The sequence below is a fragment of the Adiantum capillus-veneris genome, chromosome 15 (genome assembly GCF_014529385.1).
Source record: "Adiantum capillus-veneris isolate H3 chromosome 15, ASM1452938v2, whole genome shotgun sequence".
Taxonomy (NCBI): domain Eukaryota; kingdom Viridiplantae; phylum Streptophyta; class Polypodiopsida; order Polypodiales; family Pteridaceae; genus Adiantum; species Adiantum capillus-veneris.
Window position 1 is genome coordinate 81417268 of NC_140945.1, and position 26064 is coordinate 81443331.

Here is a 26064-nt window from a genome sequence, read left to right on the forward strand (position 1 = left end):
TTTTGAGCACTCTCTCGCAAGCGATAGTGTCACCTAAATAGGGAGTAACCTTGTGGTGACAATGCTCTCAATCGCGCCCACCATAGATTTGAGTTTAAACTCTGCAACTTGCAGATCATGTTGAAAAGCGAGGGGCAGTATATCCGGGGCTCGCCCAAATTGGGGGTAGGTCCGAAAATGGGGTTTCTTGTATGGGCCTATAGGGGTGCACCATTAGATGCACGCTCCTTTCTTCTCCACTATCCATTTGCGTCTGAACCCAACCTTCGGGAGGAGGGGGGTTGCCAAGGAGTTTTCAAACTAGCTTTACTAAAAAAAACTTGGCAAACATGTACATGAGAAATTTTAGAGGTAATTTGGCTAAATTTGAAGGTTTTTACATTAAATTGCTCTAAATCTTGTAGGTTTTCTCACCTTAAAATTTAAAATCTAGAGGTAAATCTCAACATTTGTAGGCGGGATTACACTAAACCTGGTTTGGGGGGAACTTGGAAGAGAGAGAGGGAGATAGACTGCGCACATGCAACTCTCCAGTCGGTGTGCAAGCCACAAATCTAAATCCACCGGACCACCCAGCTCTGCGCACATGCACGAACGATGGTGCGACGATGGTGTATTTCAGCTGTCGGCATTCAGTGCACATGTATACATCAAGTTGCCGACTGGTAGCTTGAGGTAGGCAGCGACAAAGGTTCGTAGGCACTACACAACAAGAACGTGAAGAAGCATTCACTAATTTAGTAGTTGATTGTCTCGCCATCGCAACAAACGGCAAGGGGAGCAGAGTGCATTTCCGTTAGAAACGGCGAAGCTCCGATGGTAAAAGGGTGGGCAAAAGTCCAAAAAAAGGGTGGACACAAAGAGAGAGAGGTGCGTGTACAGACAAGACAGACCGGTCTGACTTTGGAGTGTATGTGTGAGCCCGCAGATTTCGCACGTTACAAAAAGGCGGATAAATGGGTTTGACCAGCAGAAGAGGTGTCACAATATCTTTCCACTTTCAACGAACATTTGCTCTTCTGCATTGTTCTCTTTCCCTTCTTTAGAGTAGCTGTACAGCACTCTGCTTAATTGCATCCCCTTCCTTGATTGCATCCTTCTTGTGCCCAAAAACCACAGCGACGCGCTCATTGTTCCAAAACACCACAGCGATGCAGTCATTGTATATTCTCCTCACTCTTTTGATCATGGACTCTTCGTCTTCAGGGTTTGCATTTGCAAGCTCCACCTCAGAAAGTAAGCTTCCATAAAGTCATTAATGGAGTCACCGGTCACAAAAACTGTGAAGAAAGCAGCTCTGTTTTCTCTTCCCACATGAAGATCATGCAGTTTTCATCAAAATTCCAACAGCTGCTCATAAACGTAGAGCCTACTAAGTTGTTATTATGAAGGGCAAGATTAGCACTAATGAGGGCTTTTGTGGAACAGGGGACGCCCTTCTCGGAGCAATGGTAGCATGGAAAGTGAATTTCTCTTCGTGGGTTGGTGATGATCCATGTATCAACTGGCAGGGTGTGCGTTGCGACAGCGATGGCAGAGTGACTTACTTGTACTGTTGATCGAGCTCTCTTTAACAAGAGTATGGCAGTCATTAAAGATGGCACTAATCAGCTGACTTCATCTTGGGGCAGGAATTTATCGAACACAGGTATTGTTGGGCCGGTCCCTCAAGAAATAGCCTCTTTGCAGGACCTAACTGTGCTGGATTTATGCAACCCCAGATATAATGCAAGGTCCACAATGAATGCGGTGAGCGGAGATCTTTCTCCCTTACAAGGCCTCATCCATCTCCAAAACTTGTAAAGCTAACCTGCCACTCTTTCTCCTCAATACTGAAAATCAGTTGCTTTGTCAGTATCACTGAAGCGAAATAAGGATGGGTTCTTCCTTATGTGCAGAAATGTCAGTTTTAACAATATTACTCTCAGTTCTTTTCCATCAGCAATTTTCAACCTTACCAACTTGGTCTCTTTGTATGGAAATCTAACCCTTTATTAAGATATCAACTTTTTTTTTGGTTATCCAGCTTAGCTGTGTATTGATGACTGTAAGTGGCTTGTACATGACATGCAGGAGAATAGACAACCTTCGGATTGGCGGTCCCCTTCCTAAGGAGTTGGTGAATTTAACCAAGTTGGAGTATATGTAAGCACCCCTCTTAGTGTTACTGATTACTCTTTAAAATTTACTTCAGCTAAGATTCAATAGGCTACATTCACATGTATTTTTGATGTACCCACAAACATCCATGAAGCGTGAGGCATAGAGAGTATAGTGATGCATTTGGAGCGATATCGATATCCTCGTTGGGTTACTATATGTTGAAGTGCTGTGCAAGTAGGCCTTTTTTTTTGGGGGGGGGGGGGGGGGGGGGACAGTGGTTCATCAAAGTAGCTCTTTAATAAAATCATCTCTCTATGTCGCATGTTTTTTTTTTTCCTTGAGCTAATAGTATACAAGTAGGAGAGTATGTGCAGGATTTGGGTAAGGTTTCACATGCTCAACACATACAGTAAAATTGCCAGAAAAAGAGGTTTTTGTTTACTAAATATTTTTTTGATAGTCGGCCCTTTTCGTGGAAGTCAAGGATTATATTGACAAAAAACTTAATGTTTATGTAGGTACCTTGCCAATAATAGTCTTACAGGCCCGATACCTATAGAATATGGAAGATTGATGCATCTTCGAGAAATGTAAAGTCCTTTGTTTATCAAGATGTAGATACACGTTGTCCTTCGACTAAACTTTTTGTTGTCCAAATTTGCAGAAGCCTTTGGAATAATAATCTTAATTCAAAGATTCCCCCTGAGTTTGGCAACCTTACAAACCTGACATACATGTAAGTGTCCCCCTACAAGTAGGTATTGCATGCACACTTGCTTTGGCAAACATGGTTTCATATTTATAACTCAACGGTTTGGTGAGCGCGAACATGCTTGTTAAGAGTAGTAGACGATACCGTTAAAGTTATGCATCTCAAGTGAATGCCTAGTGCGATCCTATCTATTTGATTTGTCATTTTCTAGTATTTACTTTACTTATTTGACATGAGTTTGGGTCGGGCGATTCATGTGAGAGGTATGTAAGTACACTCCATCCATTGTAATGATAATCTAATTCATTACGTGGTAGAGCCAAGAAGCGGATAGGACCTCGAAATGGCTCCCCTAGCTTCAAACGCAAGCGAGAAACTTAGTGGAGACAACTATGTTCATTGGAAATTGATCATATGGCTGTGGTTTCTATGAAAGTGGATTGACTAGTACTTGTTTATCTTTCTTGGTACTTACGAAGTTGCCGAAGTATATGATGGTGACAAACCCTTGTAGATAACGAATGAAAAGCTGGATTTTGATGATGTCAACTCTTTTTTCATTGAGGAGGAAATTGTTGGAGAGGGGGGATAGGGAACACACCCAGCACACAAAATATCTGCCTCTCTAAAGCCCAGGGATTCCACAGCACCCCTAACCTCTCAAATAACACCTTCGAATTGGCTAATTTGCACTAACAACTCCACTTTAGCACACAGAACAACTACCTTACACCTTGCAAAAAACACCTTGCAGCACAAATGCACCTACACTGCTCAACTCACCCTTTCCGACACAAAACACTCCTATTCTGCCCTCTTGGTAGCACCTTTCAAGCTGCAGGCAAACCCTCTGCAAGCAATGGCCAACACACGAAGAGCGAGAGAAAAGGAGGGGAATGGGGAGAAGCAACACAAGGGATAGGGGCAAATAAGTGGTATTATTGCATAGGGGAGTAGTACAATCAAGTATGCAGCTTCAATGGCAAGCTTGGCACCACACAAGCTCCAAACTTCCAATCACAAACTCAGGCAAAAAAGCCCTCAAGTTTTCGCATTTACATCCTTTTATAGGGGTGCCTCTAGGAGGTTCAAAAAAGAAAAAATGGATGAGTTTCTCCTCCCGTGGCCTTCACTCAGAGCTTCTTTTAGAATTTGTTTGCATTGCCAACACTTGGCATCTTTCAATTTTGGAAATATTTGCATGGTGTACACCTTGGTTCTTTGTCCCTTCCATTTGGCCGCCCGGATTTCCCCTTGGGCCTTTGAATTCTCCTCTCTTGCCTTGGCTTGACTTTATCTTTGGACGTCCTTGGCCTCGCCCTTTAACGGTCCCTGTTGGCTCACCTCTCTGCAGCGAGACCCCTCCTCTCCTTGAGCAATAGCAATGTCGCTATTTGGGGGGGGGGGGGTATACCCCGGTCCTCAAAAATATTGGCGCATGTGAACGTGGCCCTAAGCGGGCGTGCTATGCCACGTCATCATCACCGTCATGCGGGTGGCACCGCCTTTGCACCGCCTCAACCGGCCCAAAACCGCCGACAAACGCCCCCGTGCGCCTTGCGCAGCGTTCGCACCCACATGCCATCGCCATGGGCTCAAGGAGCTCTCCTCACGCCTCTTGCATACCAATGGAGGAGCCACGCTCTACCCTATATAGCGCGACCCCGTTGCCCGAATCTGCGCATGTGGGGTAATCACTCATGCCACGTGGCATCTTGTCAAGCACAGTAGCCCTTGGGGCCCTCCAAAATTCTCCAAAGCAACCTCTTAAAAACTCAATTTTTTGACCCTCTTCTCTATACTCCCATTCTCTGCTCCAATGTTGGACTGCCAAGTCATAAAGCCCGATCGTGAACTCGCGCGATCCCGTTGCCCGAATCTGCGCATGTGGGGTAATCACTCATGCCACGTGGCATCCTGTCAAGCACAGTAGCCCTTGGGGCCCTCCAAAATTCTCCAAAGCAACCTCTTAAAAACTCAATTTTTTGACCCTCTTCTCTATACTCCCATTCTCTGCTCCAATGTTGGACTGCCAAGTCGTAAAGCCCGGTCGCGAACTCACTTGTCTGACTCCGGATTCACCCTTCCTTGCTGCCCTTCACAATACTCCGAGCCCCCAAACCGAGGCCGTAAAAAACCTAAAAAACCATCTGCAAATATTTCACTCTTAACTGCTCAGGCTTGGCCATACCGTAACTCTGTGCTCGAGGCTCGGAATCACGTGCCGTGACTTCGTGCTAACTCCACATGGTGTACGTTATCATCGAGAACTTTGGCGAGGCCCAAAAGATGCCAGATGGCACATTCTCCAATGCGGCCCAAGTGGGCTCAGACCCGACCCTCGGAAAAACTTCAATTGATCATATCTTGCAAACCATGGCTCCGATTCGCAATCTGAAAAGACGGGTAGGCTTCATGAATTGAGCTCTATACATCTATACCTCGATTTCCACTTGGATTACTTGTCTCTAGCTGCCCTGTTCGGCAAGAATCTTCAAACCACTAAAACTTCAACCTTCAATAACTTGGGCTGCGTAGCTCGGTTTGATGAGTCGTTTGGACCTGCTCCTTCAGCACTTCAAGCTCTTCATTCCTGGACCCAGAAGCTGCACTTTGCATCTCTTTCACCTGCTACCCAAATTAGCCCATTATGGAGCCTTCCTTGGCCTATAAGCCGCATCATGCATACAATTCCACTGCTACCTGCCATCCCATGATTTTCCTAGCTGCTCCAGTCCTTTGTCATGCTTCTGTCAGCTTGCATACATCTGCCCATGCCACCTTCTAGAGTCGACACACTTTGGCTGCACCATCATTGCCCATCTCCCTGTTGAGCATTTATGCCCACCTCCCTGTTGAGCATTTATGCTCAACCACATAAAAGCGTTATTCTCTTTATAACTGCAAAACCTGGCACACACCATGAGAGAACTAAAACCATATGTACACTGTTTTATTGCACCCTATTGCCAAACCTTCAAGTGGGTTGCCCACCCCCTGCATAAGAATCTGATGCACCGCTGGCACTAACTCCCTTTCAAAATAGAGCTTGAGATGCAGACCATTTACCCTATGTTTAAGAAACCGACCATCCAACCTGATTAGTACATAAGTACCATTGGGAAAAACTTGATGAACCTTGTAAGATCCCGTCCACTTTTTCTTGAACTTCTTCTGAAAGGTGAAGTCAAGATAACTCTCGTATTTCATCACTAGATCGCCCTTCTCAATCTGCTTGGCTGGCAAATGTTGGTTGAACTTTGCTACCCTTCTTTCTCGCTGCTTCACATAAAAATCTGTCGCTGCCTCATGATCCATCTTCAAAGTTTGAAGACTTGTAATCCTATCCTGCAAAATATCTTGATGAGTTTTATCGATTCGCAATAAACCTTTGAGAACCCCTAGTTGCACATACACAGGCAGGATCGCTTCCTTGCCATATACCAACTCGTAGGGAGTGAAGTTGGTTGCCACCTTATATGAAGTCTTGTAAGCCCACAAACATTTATCAAGGTTAGATTCCCACTCTTTAACTTGCTGGTATATATACTTCGTAAGCATCTTGACTATTTGCCCATTTGCACTCTCCACCAAACCATTGCACTGCGGGTGGTATGGAGATGAAAACCGGTGTTGAATCCCCAATTTGTCCACCAGAGCACGCACCAACTTACTTCTGAATCCTTGTCCTCGATCTAATATAAGCACCCAAGGCACTCTAAAGCGACAACATATGCAATCAAATACAAACTGAGCAACAGTATGCGCATTTACCTCTTTGACTGCTTTAGCCTTGACCCACCGTGTAAGGTAGTCTATGGCAACTACCACATATTTCTTACTGCTCGCTGAGTTGGGCAATGGACCAATTGCATCCAAGCCCCACTTTTCAAAGGCATCATGTGCAATGATAGCCCCTTGTTGCTCGGCTACCAGTCGTCTTTCACCCATCACTTGGCATTGATGGCACGTCTTGCACCAATAATGCACATCTCGCACAACAGAAGGCCACCAGAACCCACTTCTTAAGATACGAAACAAAACTTGACTCTTACCTTAATGACCGCTTTCCTCGTGGCATTGTTCAATACCATGCCGATCTCTTCTTTGTAAAGGACACGACGTAGCACCCCATCTCGACCGTGCACCATAAGATCTTTGCCAACAAGAGTGAACCTTTTAGCCTTTTGAACAACTCTCCTCTTTTGTAGCTTGGAAAGCCCGTTGGAACATTGACCTGTACTCAAGAAATCATCAATATCCTTCAAAGTCTCTCTGCCTGTATAAGTGGCCGGCCCCACATACAAACTCGACACTTGAGTCTGAACACGACTGGTAGCCAACCGATCTGCTTCTTGGTTTTGTTCTCTCCTCACATGTTTGAACTGCACTGCTTCAAAAAACTTCAATAGCTTCTTTATGGAAAAAAACTAATTCCTGAGAAAATCCCTCTTTACCTGTCATTGGCCCAAAAGTTGTTTGACAACCAATAGAGCATCACCTTTTACAACCAACCTTGATATGCCAAAGTCAATGCATTGCTTGAGCCCCAGGTGTAAAGTAAGATATTCTGCTTCATTGTTGGTATACACCTTCTCCAAGTCGTAAGCTTTGGAAAAAATGACTGTACCGTGCGGATCTTGAATGACTACACCTCCACCTGCTTTCTGTGTTACTCGTCTATAAGCGCCATCAAACCACATCGTGAAGGCCTGTCACCAGCGTGTGACTACTATCTATCCTTTTTGTTGATTTCTTTCTTATTATCTATTTACTTTCACTTTTTGGAAACACCCCTCGGGAAATCTAATTGCCCTGCATTGCATAGCTAGTGTGGAACTGTCCAGAGGGAGTCCAGGCCCGAGGGCAAGAGAGCACTAAGGTTGGACAAGGACTATGGTTAGCCAAAGTGGGGTCATTGACTAGCCAAAGTGGAATCCTTTGCTACAGAGGCTACATTTCAGTTCTGGATGTGGCCGCAGTGTACAAAGAGGGTCGGATGACCTAGAAAGATACAATGGCAGCATCTCCTAAAAATTAGGGAACTGCTATTTTGGGACCTGAAAATGTGTTGACGTCATTACCTCCGGAATGACAAGGGGAACATTTTCTTACTCTGCCGTGAAGTCAAGTGGGCAACCGGCTGGGAGATTTTTAGGCGGCAACCCCGAAACGGGAAAATGCTTATAAATGTGCCAAGTGGCACCTTCTGGTGCACTTGCCTCATGCAACAAGAAGTGGCGCTGAATTTTAAGCTGGGAGAGGCTCATTTTTAGAAATTGTCACAGGTTAAGAGCTATGGAGTGCTTGCTTTCCCTCCTATGTACAGTGCGGTGCCAGGAGTGATGCCCTGCACGCTACGCACTGCCCTCTCTCTCCCCTTTGGCAGTATGTTATGCCCCACTAGTGGGCTCTTCATTTGACCAATGTATAGTTGTGTGGGTTCATGCGCGATTGCCGAGGCAAGAGCCTCTTGCACAGGTACTGGATTAGCTAGCGGCTAATCCCCCCGCAGGTACAGGTGAATTCGGAGAGGTTTCACGCCAGAAATCTCGTCCGATTCAAAGGGCAAGTAGCCCTACAGGTGCGGGAGCTCGAGGACTTGCTACGGATGCGACCGGCACGCGAAACGGAGCCCGAAACAGTAAATTACAGCCTGCTGTGTATTTTTGCAGGTTTAGGGTTTTGGCCCTAAACGGACCCTAATACCCCCAGGAGGTTCGGGGACGCAAGGGGACCGCTGTACAGGTGATCTGGCGCATTTTCAGGGCTGAAAACAGAGAATTCAGCGTGCTGCAGATTCTCGCCAGGTTTTGCAAAGTGCCCGTATGCATCGGGGAAGTCGGCCAATGCGTGGGAATACTGACTGTGAAGGGTTCTAGTACAGTTATGCTACCGAAATCAAGCCAGAACATTCAAAATTCAGCCAAGGTTGTATGGGGCAGCTTGGAAAGAACCACAACGTATATTCCCTCTTTTAAACAATAAAGAAATACCGAAAGGGGCGCCTAAGTTAGGGGCCAATCTGGTGTCGGTCTTCTCATACAGGTGCATTCTAGCATCTGTATCCCATTCCCCTCTCTTGTGTCACTATAGCGCAGGTAAAATAGACGACTAATAATGGGTGAAAGCTAAATCAAGGTTTGAAGTAAAGTCTACCGCCCTTTTTGGATTGAACAGGCCGGTTTCATGGTTCCATCGACGGGATTAAATCACTTTTTCCCATAGAAGTGAGCCTTGGTCAGTTTTGGGCTTGAAGACACAGGGGATTATAGACCAGACACAGGGAGTTGCAATTATGGCTGACAGACCAGATGATGTGACTGAAGAGGTTTCCTCTTCACAGGGTCAACAGACACATGAAGTGGGTGAGTCCTCAAGACCACCCCAGACGGATGATGATATATTCAGGACCCAGTTGGCTACTGCTGTGGCTATGTTCACACAAGTAATGCAGAATCCAAGGTTTTTAGCCTTTCTGCAACCTCCTGTTCCGTCTCAGCAAGTTGGGTCACTGGATCATATTCAAAAGCCTGTTAAGGCTCGAGCACAGGTGATTCATACCGCACAGTCAATGGAAACACCTGTACACTTGACGGAGAACATGCAGTCTCCACAACCTATGCCTAAGGTGCAAGAACAGGTGGCTGAGATGCCAGTCTTTCAAGCTGTACCAGTTCAGCCCGCCACCTTCCAGCAGCCTATAGCTGGTTCTAATGGGCAGGGAAGCAACCTACAGGCTATGCAACAGGTCTTCCCACCACCTTCAGTACACCCTGGCTATTTTGGAGGTGGATCAGTATTCCAGAGCATGGCTGGTCATGCACTCGGAAATCAGTTTTACACGCCAGGAACAGTGTTCGGGGGTGCTCAAACGATGATGCCTAACCCCATGTATGGTGTCACGGGCATGCTACCAGGGTTTCAGAGCACTCAGGGCCAATTTGGGATGCCACAGGCAAATTTTGGTATGGCTGGAATTACAAATCAGCAGCCAAATATGGCATTTCCAGGTCAAGTTAATAGCGGCCAAGGAACACAGATGAACCCTAATAGTGTTCCCGTGTTTCAGTCACTTCCATATGACAATTTAACGCCGCTGGAGAGGCCAACTCCGTACAAAGAAGGTGGCAAAGGTGTGTCATTCACGACCTTTATAGGGTTTGATGACAGGAAGAAGGCTCTCTCATTCCTCCAGCAGTTTGACAAGGCCTATGCAGGGGAAAACTTTACAGAGGCTTCAAAGGTCCGCAAGGTAGCCACTTTCTTGACAGGGAATGCGGGACAATGGTGGACAACTTTATTGCTTCAAGGGCAAGCTCCGTCCACATGGATTTACTTCAAGCAGATTTTTGCAGCAGCATGGTTATCTGATGATTTCGAAGCAGATGTCATGACAGAATGGCACCAGCTAAATGCTGCCACTTGCAGAAATCTGGATGATTACAATCGGAAGTTTTGGAAAGCTCTACTTCCAGTAACTTCCTATAGGTTTGTGCCATTGACAGAACAGATTGAAAAATACTGTTGTGGCCTACCCAAAGGATTGAGAAAATACTGCACGAAGACAAAAGTCACTACTTTGACGCAGCTCATCGAGGTAGCAAACACTGGCAATGGTTTGCTCAAGGGAGAAGATTGTGAATTTAACATTGGCGTCAAGGCAGGATCAGGCAAGAAAAATTCAGCCAAGAAGCACGTCCCCAATGAGGCTCCTAAAGGGACTCAGGAGTCGGCCAACGCAGGGAAAGACAAAGCTACGGCTGAATCAGAAAAAGGACCAGCAAAGAAATGGAAAAGACGTTTTCCTCGCAAGTCAGAAGAGCAAAAGAAGGTCCTGAGGACAGAGAACAAATGCTTTATATGTGAGCAGCCTGGCCACATTGCCTACAACTGTCCTACAAAGAAAAGGCCAGCTGATTCTGAAGACAAGGAGGACAGGAAAGGAAAGAATCCCATGGCTGGTCTAGTGCCAGATATGGTGGGCGACAAGCCAAATTCAGATGCAAGTGAGCTTTGCAGAGCATGGGGAAAGGTCAGGGATCAAACAGTGCTCATCTTCTTTGATCCAGGTGCCAAAGCCAACTTCATTTCCCCAGAATTGGCTTCAAAGTTGGGAATCAGACCTGAAGAGATGGGGTATACAGCAGAGGCAGGTTTGGCATGTCCTGGCCATACAGAGGCTGTGACACCCATCATTGGAAAGTTGCGTCTACATATCCACTCCTATGTAGATGCTGAAGAATTTTACATCATGCCACTGGACGGATGTGATGTGTTGTTAGGTATTCCTTGGTTATTTCGTGTACAGGGAATCATGGATACCTACAACAAAAAGATCACTGTACAGAGCAGGGGAAAGACTCACATTCCGGATGTAAAGCTTAAAGGGGAGTCTATTCCCACTGTATCAGCTTCTGCTATTACTTCTGTAATGAAAAAACATCTTTCTGCGTACTTGGTTTTTGCACGTGAAGTGTTAGATTGTGATGAATCAAATTTATCTGTGCTAGATAAAGAAAGGTCAATGTTTTTACAACAGTATAGTGACTGTTTCTCCGATTCATTACCGTCTCAATTACCGCCAGAGAGACTCGAGGACCATGCGATAGATTTGGTGCCAGGCAGTAGCCCACCAAATAAGCCTCCGTACAGGGTTAGTGCGGCTCAGCAGAAAGAGATAATGGGCCAAGTACAGGAGTTGTTAGAAAAGGGGCTGATGCCCTTTGGTCTCACAAATGCTCCTGCTACGTTCAATAGGATGATGGACAGAATTTTCCGTCCACACCAGCAGTTTGTTGGTACATTCTTTGATGACATGATAGTCTGCTCAAAGAATGAAGAGGAGCATAGGCATCACTTGGCCATTGTGTTCAAAGAGCTACGCAGTCATAGGTTGCTCATCAATGCAAAGAAAAGTGAGTTTTTTCTGGAAGAGATTCACTTTCTGGGACACATTGTCTCAAAGGATGGTGTCAGAATGGATCCTGCAAAAGTTGAAGCGATCAAGTCATGGCCAAATTTGAAGACGGTGCATGATGTCCGAAGCTTTTTGGGACTATGCTCCTATTACAAAAGGTTTATCCGAAATTTCGCTGAGATTGCTTCACCTTTACATGCTCTTGAAAAGAAGGCAGTCACCTTTAGATGGACACAGAAAGAGATTTCAGCTTTTAATCTCTTAAAGGAAAAGATGACTTCAGATCCAGTCATTGTGTTGCCAGATCTTAGGAAGTCATTTGTGGTCCAGTGTGACGCCTGCGGTAGTAGCATTGGTGCAGTGCTAATGCAAGATGGCAGGGTAGTAGCCTATGAGAGCAGAATTTTGCAAGGGCCAGAGATGACCATGCAGGTCTATGAGAAAGAGTTACTGGCTGTGATTCATGCGCTCTTAAGTTGGAAACACTACCTGCTAGGTGCAGATTTCGTTGTCCAAACTGACCATCAGACCTTGCGATACTTCTTGACACAAACAAAGTTATCTGAGAAGCATATGCGATGGGCAAATATCTTGTCCATGTTCCATTTTCAGATTGTGCATGTGGAAGGCAAGAAGAACGTTGTGGCTGATGCCTTGTCAAGGAAGCCACAAATTTCAGCTGTGTCAATTCCTTATCATCATGAACTTGATGATATGAGAGAACAGTATGCAAATGATGAAGATTTTGCAAGGGTCTTCGAGCAGCTAATGGATGGACAACGTCATGAACACTATCTTCTTAAAGACGGGTTCATGATGATGCATAGCAGATTGTGTGTCACAAAGCCATTGCGACGCAAAGTTATGGAAGAGAGTCATGTCCCACCATATGCAGGGCATCGTGGTATCGATGCTACAGTTAAAGCGGTTGAGACATTCTTCTATTGGCCTACATTGAGAAGGGATGTGGATGCCTTTGTGCGAGAATGCCTAATATGCCAAAAGGTCAAGTTTGACAGGCAAAAGGCACCAGGGTTATTGCAACCACTACCTATTCCAGATAAACCATGGGAAAGTATTGCTATGGATTTTATCTTTGATCTTCCGAGAACGCAGACAGGAAACGATGGTATTTGGACCATTATTTGCAGATTCAGCAAACAGGCTCATTTTATTCCTGTCAGGAAGAAGATAAAGCCAGATCAGATGGCACGCTTGTTTATGAGCAATATTTTCGAGTATCATGGCATGCCACAGTCGATTGTTAGCGACCGTGATCCACGCATAACAAGTTTGTTCTGGAGAGGCTTGTTTGAGAATATGGGCACCACGCTCAAATTCTCTTCGTCATTTCATCCTCAAACAGATGGGCAGTCAGAAGAGGCAAATTCTACTGTCCTAGATCTGCTGAAGTGTTATGTGTCAGAGCATAAAGGAAAGTGGGAGCAGTATTTGCCATTGGTGGAGTATGCATACAATAATACAGTGCATTCATCAACTGGCAAGGCACCTTTTGAGATAGTTGAAGGTGGCAAGAAAGTTCCTCCCATACTGCATACAAAGGACAAGATATTTGAAGCAGATAAGTATGTTCAGGACATGGATGAAATGTATAAGAAGGTCAAAGTGGCCTTAGAAAGGACTTAGGCAAAGCAAAAGAAAGCAGCTGATCGTCACCGTCATGAAGTGGTATATTCACTTGGTGATTGGGTGCTTTTACGCTTTGAAAAGGCAAGGTTAAAGAAGATGAAGGGCAAGGAAAGACTGTTTCCAAAGCTCAGCATGCGTTACTATGGGCCTTTTCAAGTATGCGACATAATCAGTGATGTTGCATATAGGCTGAAATTGCCTGACAGTTGGAAGATTCACAATGCGTTTCATGTGAGTCTTCTCAGACCCTATGTGGGTGATGTGCCAGAAGATATGCCAGCTGAAGATCAGCCGGAAGTCGAGGAACTTGACGAGATCTTGGTCCCTGAACAGATTTTGGCACACAAAGAAAGGAAAGTGAAAGGCAAGGTTGCTAGGCGTTACTTGGTAAAGTTCAGAAACTATCCACCAATGGATGCTAAGTGGATGGAAGAAGGTGAACTTGCAGAGTCACCAACTGTGTTATCACTTTACCTGGAAGCCTTCGGTTTGCAACCTACCTTGACCCCTTGAGTTTCAAAGCTATATGGATTGTCAGTGTGACAATGGCTTCTGAAACAAATGATGTACATGGTATTTAAAGTGAGCTCAAATGAAATACCTGTTACATGAATGTTAGAGCTGTACAGATTGTCAGTTTGGCAATTGCTCTTATGGAATGTCCAAAAGTTTGGTTAGTGCTATAGAAGTGAGTATTTCTTGTCAGTTTGTCAAGGATACAGTAATTGCTTCTATTAAAGAGTACATGTGTAACTGCATTCTTAAACTGTCGGTTTGGGTATGCACGAAAGTGTTACGGGATCCAATGTGTACTATAAGACAGTGGCAAAATGTGCAGCTACCATTTTGTCATTGGAAAGTTAGTGACTCAAAGCAATGGCAGAGTGTGAAGCTACCACTATGTCATTGGGACAGGGTTCACACGCAGGCAATACATGAGTCGACGAGGTGTCGAATACACCAGGGTTGACAATGAGCATGTATGTGTCGTATATGTGTCGACAGGTGTTGAATACATCAGTGTTGACAGTAAGCATGTACGACATAGATGCAAACGAGGACGTTTGAGATTTCAAGAGGGGGGGTACGTCACCAGCGTGTGACTACTATCTATCCTTTTTGTTGATTTCTTTCTTATTATCTATTTACTTTCACTTTTTGGAAACACCCCTCGGGAAATCTAACTGCCCTGCATTGCATAGCTAGTGTGGAACTGTCCAGAGGGAGTCCAGGCCCGAGGGCAAGAGAGCACTAAGGTTGGACAAGGACTATGGTTAGCCAAAGTGGGGTCATTGACTAGCCAAAGTGGAATCCTTTGCTACAGAGGCTACATTTCAGTTCTGGATGTGGCCGCAGTGTACAAAGAGGGTCGGATGACCTAGAAAGATACAATGGCAGCATCTCCTAAAAATTAGGGAACTGCTATTTTGGGACCTGAAAATGTGTTGACGTCATTACCTCCGGAATGACAAGGGGAACATTTTCTTACTCTGCCGTGAAGTCAAGTGGGCAACCGGCTGGGAGATTTTTAGGCGGCAACCTCGAAACGGGAAAATGCTTATAAATGTGCCAAGTGGCACCTTCTGGTGCACTTGCCTCATGCAACAAGAAGTGGCGCTGAATTTTAAGCTGGGAGAGGCTCATTTTTAGAAATTGTCACAGGTTAAGAGCTATGGAGTGCTTGCTTTCCCTCCTATGTACAGTGCGGTGCCAGGAGTGATGCCCTGCACGCTACGCACTGCCCTCTCTCTCCCCTTTGGCAGTATGTTATGCCCCACTAGTGGGCTCTTCATTTGACCAATGTATAGTTGTGTGGGTTCATGTGCGATTGCCGAGGCAAGAGCCTCTTGCACAGGTACTGGATTAGCTAGCGGCTAATCCCCCCGCAGGTACAGGTGAATTCGGAGAGGTTTCACGCCAGAAATCTCGTCCGATTCAAAGGGCAAGTAGCCCTACAGGTGCGGGAGCTCGAGGACTTGCTATGGATGCGACCGGCACGCGAAACGGAGCCCGAAACAGTAAATTACAGCCTGTTGTGTAGTTTTGCAGGTTTAGGGTTTTGGCCCTAAACGGACCCTAATACCCCCAGGAGGTTCGGGGACGCAAGGGGACCGTTGTACAGGTGATCTGGCGCATTTTCAGGGCTGAAAACAGAGAATTCAGCGTGCTGCAGATTCTCGCCAGGTTTTGCAAAGTGCCCGTATGCATCGGGGAAGTCGGCCAATGCGTGGGAATACTGACTGTGAAGGGTTCTAGTACAGTTATGTTGCCGAAATCAAGCCAGAACATTCAAAATTCAGCCAAGGTTGTACGGGGCAGCTTGGAAAGAACCACAGCGTATATTCCCTCTTTTAAACAATAAAGAAATACCGAAAGGGGCGCCTAAGTTAGGGGCCAATCTGGTGTCGGTCTTCTCATACAGGTGCATTCTAGCATCTGTATCCCATTCCCCTCTCTTGTGTCACTATAGCGCAGGTAAAATAGACGACTAATGGGTGAAAGCTAAATCAAGGTTTGAAGTAAAGTCTACCCCCCTTTTTGGATTGAACAGGCCGGTTTCAAGGCCCCTTCCAAGTCAGGTTCCTCCTTATCCTCCTCTCGTACCACCCTTGGATAAATTGGTAACTCAACCTCCTTGTTGACTAGGATATCCGCCAAATGAGACCGCCGAGTGTGATCCACTTTGAACTCAAACTCAAACTCTTGAAGCTCGATTACCCACTTCATGATTCGCTTCCCTGGCTTCAAGTGTAGCACCACTTCAGGCAAAAGATTGTTAGCAGTCAATACATAAAACTTCCGAACGACCAAATATACTTTGAACTTTCTGCAGGCAAAGACCAAAGCCATCACCCACTGTTCTGCCTCCGTATAAGTAGCTTCACTCGGACTAATGACCCTGCTTTCGAAATAAATAGGCTTATAACTCCTTCCTACCTTTTGTAGCAATACTGCTCCGATAGCCACCGTTCCCACCGTCATAGCAATATAAAAATCATCCTCATGATTAGGAGGACATACTGTAGGTAACTGACATAGAATACCTTTTACTTTATCAAAGGCCTCTTGAGCTTCCTCATCCCACTGAAATCCATGCGCCTGTTGAGAGCCCTTTTTTGAAGAGGGTAGACATATTGAGATAACATCCAAAAAAAACGGGATAAATACCTTAACTTATGCACGAATTACGCCAATTTCGTTGCACTGGTTGGAGGCTCCATAAGAACCAATGCTTTCACCTTCTCTGGGTCTGCTTCAATTCCATTCTGTGATACCACATGACCCAGCAACTGAACCCTTGGTTGTGCTAGCTTGCACTTCTTTGGATTCAATTGACCTCCTTCTTCATCTAGCCTTTGAAAACACAGCCTTAACTTGGACAAATGTTCTGCCCTGGAACTATAGCAACCAATATCATCCATAAACACTCTGATGAACTTACCCAAGTATGGCCCGAACACCTTGTTCATCCAATCTTGAAAAGTCGCATATGCATTCACCAATCCAAAAGGCATCTTGTGGTAGACAAAGCAACCCCATGGAGAAATGTTCTGCCCTGGAACTATAGCAACCAATATCATCCATAAACACTCTGATGAACTTACCCAAGTATTGCCCGAACACCTTGTTCATCCAATCTTGAAAAGTCGCATACGCATTCACCAATCCAAAAGGCATCTTGCGGTAGGCAAAGCAACCCCATGGAGAAATGAAGGTAGTCTTTAACTGGTCCTCCAAAGCAATACCGATCTGAAAATACCCTGAAAACCCATCCATAACGGAATAGCATTCATGTCCGGCAACTTGGTTTAAAATCTCATCTTGAAATGGAAAAGGGTAATGATTCCGCTTGGTTGCAACATTCAAAGGCTTATAATCTACACATACTCGCCATTTTCCTTTTTTCTTCGGGGTAATGACAACAGGAGAAACCCACTCAGACTCCTTTACTGGATATATAATACCTGCCTCGAGCAACTTGTTGATCTCCTACCATAGAGCTTCCTTTTGAATATCTCCCAACCTTTTGAGCTTTTGTGCTTTTGGCTTGTATCCTTCTTTAAGCAGAATCTGATGCTCCACTCCTTTATCTCCCCTCAGATCCTTATACTCCGTTGCAAATAAGTCAGGGTAGGATGCACATAGGTCCATATAGCCTTCCTTCTCTTGCTTTGTTAAATCTGAACCTAGCATATCTTCCACCTCTTTAGCTTGCAGACTGCAAACAGGAACTTGCATACCTCTCCTTGCAGTGGTAGAGTCTACTGTGACTCCGAACAAATCTGTATCCAGCTTCAATAAATCCTCATCACTCTCTTCCTCTTCGACACTGGTCAACCCTTCATCCTAAGTAGACTCCGTTTCGTACTCATAACTGGTACTTAAATCCCGATTATCTCCACTTGCTGAGGGATGAAAATGACTTTCCTTGGTCTTTAGATCCAACACAATTGTCCTCTATTTTTCCGATCTGGCAAGGTAAACACCCCAGTTCCCCAATCTTGCTTGGCTCCAATTGCCAACAGCCATGGCCTCCCAATATAATTGGATAAGCATTCTCTCCTGCTTTCATGACAAAAAAATCAATTAAGCATTCAATTCCCATAACCTTTACCTTCACATCTTGTGCCACTCCTAAACAACGAGCTTTGGCATGATTAGCCATCCTCATTCGCACATTGGACCTGACAACAGCTTTAATGCCAATATCCCTCATAGCCTAGCTCTGCCTCTTCCTGTCCTTGCTTGACCTCTGTCCATAACACTTAAACGCAACTCTTGCATTTGCTCATACAAATCTTGAACTGTACGTACCCATTGTTGAGGAACGGTTGCTACCTCTCGATTGGGCTGATTCTCCGTTTGAACTTCTTCTCTCGGATTCGAAGTCGGATTGGGAACCATCGCCTCATATCCCAATGCACCTTGCTCAATCTTCTTCTTTATTTTATGGCTTTTAGACCGCGCAATAGCAACAACCCCATTGTAATTCTCCGGGCCCTCGAAATCCACCTTTTCACGAACTTTGGGATGTAAACAAGACATAAACTTTTCCAATTCAAAGTACTCACCACCATTGACCAACTGCATGGCCACTGCAAAGTCCCTCCAACACTCTTCGAAGCGGGCGAGGAAGAAGCTAAATTCCTCATTCATGTCTTGCTTCAAATTTTTCAACCTTGCATCCAAGTCGATAGGAGATACCTCTTTTCGAAAATCTTGCAGAAAACGGGCCCGCAACGCCGGCCACATAATTCTTGGCTCTCCCTCCAACGCATAGAACCATGTCTTTGCTTTTCCCCGCATCAAGAACGGGATCGTTTGCATCTTGCTATCTTCATTCGACATATGCAATGACAGCATATACAACTCAAAATCGGTCACCACTCTTCCGGATCTCCTTGTCCGACAAAAACTGGTCTACAACTATGTGTTGCCATCTCTCCTTGATGGAACTAACCGTCTTTGATCAACACCGACGAGCAATCGGCAGCTCCTCAGTGGGAGCACCAGAAGATGGAGAGGGGGAATAGGGAACACACCCAACACACAAAATATCTACCTCTCTATAGCCCAAGGATTCCACAACACCCCTAACCTCTCAAATAACACCTTCAAATTGGCTAATTTGCATTGACAACTCCACTTTAGAACACAGAACAACTACCTTACAACTTGCAAAAAAACACCTTGCAACACAAATGCACCCACACTGCTCAACTCACCCTTTCCGACTCACAAAACACTCCTATTCTGCCCTCTTGGTAGCACCTTTCAAGCTGCAGGCAAACCCTGTGCAAGCAATGGCCAATACACGAAGAGCGAGAGAAAAGGAGGGGAATAGGGAGAAGCAACACAGGGGATAGGGGCAAATAAGTGGTATTATTGCATAGGGGAGTAGTACAATCAAGTATGCAGCTTCAATGGCAAGCTTGGCACCACACAAGCTCCAAACTTCCAATCACACACTCAGGCAAAAAAGCCCTCAAGTTTTCGCATTTACATCCTTTTATAGGGGTGTCTCTAGGAGGTTCAAAAAAGAAAAAATGGATGAGTTTCTCCTCCCGTGGGCCTTCACTTAGAGCTTCTTTTAGAATTTGTTTGCATTGCCAACACTAGCCATCTTTCAATTTTGGAAATATTTGCATGATGTACACCTTGGTTCTTTGTCCCTTCCATTTGGCCGCCCGGATTTTCCCTTGGGCCTTTGAATTCTCCTCTCTTGCCTTGGCTTGACTTTATCTTTGGACGTCCTTGGCCTCTCCCTTTAACTGTCCTTGTTGGCTCACCTCTCTGCAGCGAGACCCCTCCCCTCCTTGAGCAATAGCGATGTCTCCTCAAAAATATTGGCGCATGTGAACCTGGCCCTAAGTGGGCGTGCTATGCCACTTCATCATCACCCTCATGTGGGCGGCACCGTCTCTGCACCGCCTCAACCGGCCCAAAACCGTCGACAAACGCCCCCGTGCGCCTTGCGCAGCGCTCGCACCCACACGCCATCGCCATGGGCTCAAGGAGCTCTCCTCACGTCTCTTGCATACCAATGGGGGAGCCACGCTCTACCCTATATAGCGCGACCCCGCTGCCTGAATCTACGCATGTGGGGTAATCACTCATGCCACGTGGCATCCTGTCAAGCACAGTAGCCCTTGGGGCCCTCCAAAATTCTCCAAAGCAGCCTCTTAAAAACTCAATTTTTTGACCCTCTTCTCCATACTCCCATTCTCTGCTCCAATGTTGGACTGCCAAGCCGTAAAGCCCGGTCGCGAACTCACTTGCCTGACTCCGGATTCACCCTTCCTTGCCGCCCTTCACAATTCTCCGAGCCCCCAAACCGAGGCCGTAAAAAACCTAAAAAACCATCTGTAAATATTTCACTCTTAACTGCTCAGGCTTGGCCATACCATAACTCTGTGCTCGAGGCTTGGAATCACGTGCCGTGACTTCGTGCTAACTCCACATGGTGTACATTATCATCGAGAACTTGCGAGGCCCAAAAGATGCCAGATGGCACATTCTCCAATGCGGCCAAGTGGGCTCAGACCCGGCCCCTGGAAAAACTTCAATTGATCATATCTTGCAAACCATGGCTCCGATTCGCAATCTGAAAAGACAGGTAGGCTTCATGAATTGAGCTCTACACATCTATACCTCGATTTCCACTTGGATTACCTGTCTCCGGCTACCCTGTTCGGCAAGAATCTGCAAACCACTAAAACTTCAACCTTCAATAACTTGGGCTCTGTAGCTCGGTTTGATGAGCCGCCTGGACCTGCTCTTTCAGCACTTCAAGCTCTTCATTCCTGGACCCAGAAGCTGCACTTTGTATCTCTTTCACCTGCTACCCGAATTAGCCCATTATGGAGCCTTCCTTGGCCTATAAGCCGGATCATGCATACAATTCCGCTGCTACGTGCCATCCCATGATTTTCCTAGCTGCTCTAGCCCTTTGTCATGCTTCTGTCAGCCTGCATACATCTGCCCATGCCACCTTCTAGAGCCGACACACTTTGGCTACATTATCGTCTTAGTCTCCCAAGGCAAGGTTCGAGTTTCGAAAAGTGATGAATAGGCATATGCTGCATCATAAACTAAAAAGAAGTCACGAAGCGGTTGTTACAACTATGGAAAGCATGGCCCAAAGGCAAAGGCAAGCTTGATGAAGACAACAATGAAAGCGATTCTACGAAGGACTCAATTGAGTCTATTGGTGTGGTGTAAACTACAGGGGCATTAGCTCTAGCTTTTTGATTCATTGGTAGGTGCCACAACATGCTTCAAGCAGAGAGACATGGCCGAGAGGGGCAATTTGGACTTGTATATTGAGTTTCATTTACACCCGTGTCGGAGTTCAAAGCACATTGCACTTGGCAAGGAACCAACATGAAGTACATGAAACACTATGGATGTGCTATAGACAATCCATTGTTGTTTCAACTCGGGTGTCTATGATAGCTTGTACATTGACCTTGTCTTCCTTCATATGTCCACTATGAGCAGCAAAGAGGGTATTAAAGTTATGCATCTCAAGTGAATGCCTAGTGCGATCCTATTTGTCACCAGCCTTTGTGTATGGTAAACTATGTATTAAAGGAATATGGAAGATAATTAGGAGATGCTGTCTTATATTGCTAAGTTTACATAAATGGACATGTTTATGGAACCACAATTATTTGGACATGCTTCTATCCCTAAGTGAGGAGTATGAAAATGGTCATGTGATATGCTTCATCCGATAATAGGGAAGTATGAGTAGACATGCTTGTAAGGTATGACGGACTATATCCTCTTACCGTCACAAAACAGAATATACAAGGATACAAAGTGTATGGAATGGATGGATCACACCTTTGGGATACACAATAAGAATGTGTTTGATGAGTTGCATTGTGTGCTGATTTGGAAATGCTCGAGCATTTAGGCATTCATGCGTAAGAGTAGCGAGTGAATGCATGAATACTGTTTACTGATATGTCGATTCATATTTTGCAAAGATCAAGTATTGCTTATGTTGAAATATCACTATTGCACTAACTTTTTAGTTATTTGAATATTTCCATTGTGCAGCTTAGTTCTCAGCTTTCCATTCAGAATTTGAGAAAACAATCACCGGATTTGGAATTAGGACAGTCAAAAACCTTTAGGAGCAAAAAGATAAAAAAAAAAGATTTTTTTGTTTTTGTTTTGATGAGATGCAACGAGTTTGCTCGCCTTGGATAGCACAACAAATTTATCTTTCACATGACCAAAAAGGACATCACATGTCAAAAACGGCAAAGGGGAGCTTACTCTTATATAATGAGACCCTCTCTTTTCATTGGAGGCATAGTGAAGAAGCATGCATGTACTCTCTCTCCCAAGCTCTACATGCTACCTCTCTTTCTCATTCATGCTTATATACGAGGAAGCAAGACATTGGAGGAGGTGTTGCCGAAGTGATCGCATGAAGGAAAACTCATGAGAGAAAACCATTGCTGAATTTTTCCTCATTGAAGGACATCATAGTTTTGCGCTAGACGTGCAAGAGAAGACAGCCGGTTGTGTGACCCACTGGTAGGCTTTTGGGGTGGCACACAGACGGGTGAGTTTCTCCAACTCTTATGTGCTTGTAAGAGCAACACATGCAAACGAGGGGAAACCAACAAGATTGTTTCTTTACTTCTTTGATGGTGATTCCATGCTGAAAATCATTCTTGCACACTTGGCATTCATCTATTTGTCAAAATGTTAATCTCCTTTATAATCTCATGGCAAATAAAGAGGCCCTCCTAAAACCCATCCTCTTCCTATTGCTAGTGAGAGGCCAAAGGATGTGGAGACCCATGATCCACCCAGCCTTCTTGCTCTTACTTATAGGCAGCTCCTATGCCGGTCTACACCTAGCCCTTGGCGTCACACAGAATCTGATGTGCTAGAATCACAATCGCTTGCCCAATCAGAGTCACAATATCCACTTAGCATAATTTGTAAATGCTATAAGAAACTCCATTGTTCAAAGTACCTTTAATATACTTTAGAATACGCTTGCCTGCTTTCCAATGAGATTTTCTAGGTTGGCTAGGAAACCTCCCAAAACTCCAACTGCAAAACAAGTGTTTGGTCTACTATTACACAAGAAAATCAAACTTCCCACAAGCTTTCTATACTTCTTGATGTCGGCTAAGGGAGAAGAATCCTCCATGGAGAGTTTCACATTCACCTCCATTGGAGTGCTCATAAGTTTACAGTCCATCATCCCGCATGCTTTTAGAATTTTTGTTGCATACTTTTGTTGAGAGATGAAGATGCCCTTTGTGGATTGCCAAACCTCAGTCCAGAGTAACAGGGAACGGCCGGAACGGGCCCTTGCCGTTCTCGAAACGTGTTCCCACCCGAGCCAGGCACTCGAAACGAGTACGGTACGGAACGGTGTTTCACCCAGAAGCATAACCGAAACAGTCAGTCGGAACGGGGCTGGAACAGGCACTCAGGACGTAGAACGATGGATTGGCCGGAACGGCAGATTTGAATTTTTTGACCGTTTAAAAAAAAAATAGAGCTGTTCATGGGCAATGTTTTTGAACATTTTAGGGAGAGGGGGGCTATCCTATATAATGGCTCATCCCTCCCTCAAGCCTTCAAGCTCTTAACCTCAAGCCTCAAGGCTCGCCGCGACGTCGCTCAAGCCTCAAGCCTCACATGCTCTAGCTTCTCCCTCAAGCCTCTCTCGAGTCTCTCCGCATCCCTTGGGCCTCAAGCCTTCAAGGCTCAAGCTTGAAGCTCGGAGCTCTCTCCATTCATTCTCCCTCTGTCGAGTCTCGTCTACGGTCTCTCCCCCTCTCTCTTGCCACTTGGGCCTCAAGGCTCAAGAGTCAAGCCCTCAAGCTTCAAGTCACTTCCTCTCTCCCTCTTGTGCTCAAGCCTCAAGGCTCAAGTTTCAAGCTACACACCGCAACCTCTCTCTCTCTCTCTCTCTCTCTCTCTCTCTCTCTCAAGCTCCCTCCCTCTTTCTAGTCTCATGGCCCAAGCTTCCGCATCAAGTAAACGTGTGTCCTTAGGTGGGAAGAAGAAGAAGGATGAAGCTTCATGGTGGGACGAAGTGCATTCTTGAGTGTTGGGAAAGGCCGATGGTGCACGTGCATGGAAGTGCAAACTATGTGGCTTTGAACGACAATCCGGCACAACCAAAGTCAGTGCTCACCTCCTTAAGCTAGAGGGACAACAAGTAGCAATATGCAAGGCGTTCAACGAGCAATTGTTGAAGGTATTTGAAGCCAAGAATGCCGCCATCAAAGCCAACAAAGAAGAGAAAGATGCGGCAAGGCCGAAGCGTCTCACAATCGACCCCAACGACTTGGTTTTTCCCTCTTCTACACCTTCTTCATCGGTTGGTGTTGATAGTAATGCGGCAATGACGGAGACGGCGGCAACATCATTTTGATGGACATTTTCAATGCTTAATACCACTGTAACAGGGAACGGGGGGAACACAGCCCAAACGTTCCGAAAACAGGGAACGGGGTAACACAACCCAAACGTTCTGAAACGGCGTTCCGGACGAGTCTCGTTCCCGAAACGGAGATAGGAACAGACGCCGTTCCGGAACGGGGTGTAACCGGAACAGTGTTCCGGAATGGGCGGAACATGAGGCGGAACGGCGAAATTCGGGGCGGAACGGGCAAAAGTAGGCATTTGGGGGAAAAAAAAGTGGGCTTTTGGGGGCAGATTTAGGGCTGTTCGGGGAACATATTTGGTGCAATTTGAGGGCAGGTTAGGGGACAGTTTTGGGGTTGTTTAGGAGTTTATTTGAGACTAAGCTGAATGGAGGTAATTCAATCCTTACTTTAGGTGGACCGTTCCAGCCCCATTCCCGTTTTGGCCCCCCCTCCTCCTCCGTGTTCCCGACCCTCCCGTTCCCGTTCCGGGTAACTATGCCTAATACTACTCCAGTCTCCACTCCCAAATCTCACCAACGCACCCTACATACCACTTGGGATCCAAAAAGGAAGGAGGACGTGGATGCAAGTGTTGCCCGCTTTTTCTATCATGATCACATCCCCTTCATAAAGGCTCGGTAAGACTTACTATCATTTTCTCACAATCAATCATCTCGATTCTCATTCTCATTTAAATAGTAAATCCTAATACCTCTTGTGTGCATTGTGTAGGTTGGAGTACTTCAAGACCATGTGCACGAGGATTGGAGAGTATGGGACACGCTATGTGCCACCCTATTCTGAGGCCCTCCGTACTACTCTACTCGATAGAGAGAAGGCTGTTGTGGAGATGGCAACCCTCAACACGAAGAGTCAATGAACGAAGTATGGTGTGACCCTCATTGCGGATGGATGGAGCGACACTAGGAGGAGGTCCATCCATGCAATTGTTGCCTATTCCAAAGGGGAGATGTATTTTTCCCACTCCCATGACGCCACGGAGACGGGAAAATCACCAGATGTCCTTGCGGGTGAGTGGGCTTGCGCCGTAGAGACCATTGGGTTGGACCTTGTGATAGGTCTAGTCACCGATGGGGAGGCATCAAATAGGGCAGCCGAAGCTATTTTGGAAGGCGCTTATCCTCACATCACGATGTCCTTTTGCATGGCGCATTGCCTTAACAACCTCTTGAAGGATTTCGGCAAACTACCTTGGATAGAGCCTCTCATTGCATCCGTGTCCAAGGTGGTTGCTTTCATCAACAACCACAATATACTTCGAGCCGAGTTCTTGAAGCGGTCAGGGGGCAAAGTGCTTCTAAAGTATTGTGAGACCCGCTTCGCCTACAACTATCTAATGGTAAGCCGCTTTGTAGAGTGTCAAAGTGCAGTGCGACAGCTCTTCATCAGCACAGAGTTTGCTGAGACTTTCCATGCAAGTATAGCCGCAGGGATCATTTGTACAGGGAAGGTAGAGGATCCTGAGTTCTGGGAGTCTCTAACGACTATTGACTAAACGGTGAAACGAGTGATCCACTTGTTTAGAGTGATGGATGGTATGCAACCTTGCATTGGCAAGGTCTATGAAGTACTGGATCGCATGGTCGAGGTGCTTGAAGATCTTGAGAAGGACCGAGATAGGCTTGAAGAAATCAAAGACCTTTGCTGTAGCAGGTGGAATGCCTATAGTTCATCTCTTCATGGTGCATCTTTTGTGTTGGACCTAGAGTTCCAGGGTGTAGGGTAGGAGCATGATTCGGAGG

The 26064-nt window shown here is 45.7% G+C and overlaps 1 protein-coding gene across 3 annotated transcripts in view; it reads left to right on the forward strand.

Annotated features, from left to right (window-relative positions):
• Positions 1-989: 989 nt before the first annotated feature.
• LOC147440963 (LRR receptor kinase SERK2-like) overlaps positions 990-26064 on the forward strand; it is a 122199-nt gene continuing 97124 nt past the window's right edge. The window contains exons 1-8 of one of the 3 annotated variants that reach the window (XM_086482745.1): positions 990-1236; positions 1429-1549; positions 1632-1648; positions 1722-1799; positions 1899-1973; positions 2074-2145; positions 2622-2693; positions 2768-2839. In XM_086482745.1, coding sequence (XP_086338871.1) covers positions 1496-1549; positions 1632-1648; positions 1722-1799; positions 1899-1973; positions 2074-2145; positions 2622-2693; positions 2768-2839 — 440 coding nt within the window. In that variant the 5' untranslated portion in view covers positions 990-1236; positions 1429-1495. Of the gene's footprint in view, positions 1237-1428; positions 1550-1631; positions 1800-1898; positions 1974-2073; positions 2146-2621; positions 2694-2767; positions 2840-26064 lie in introns of those variants that run through there. The other 2 variants (XM_086482744.1, XM_086482746.1) reach the window with 2 other exon arrangements.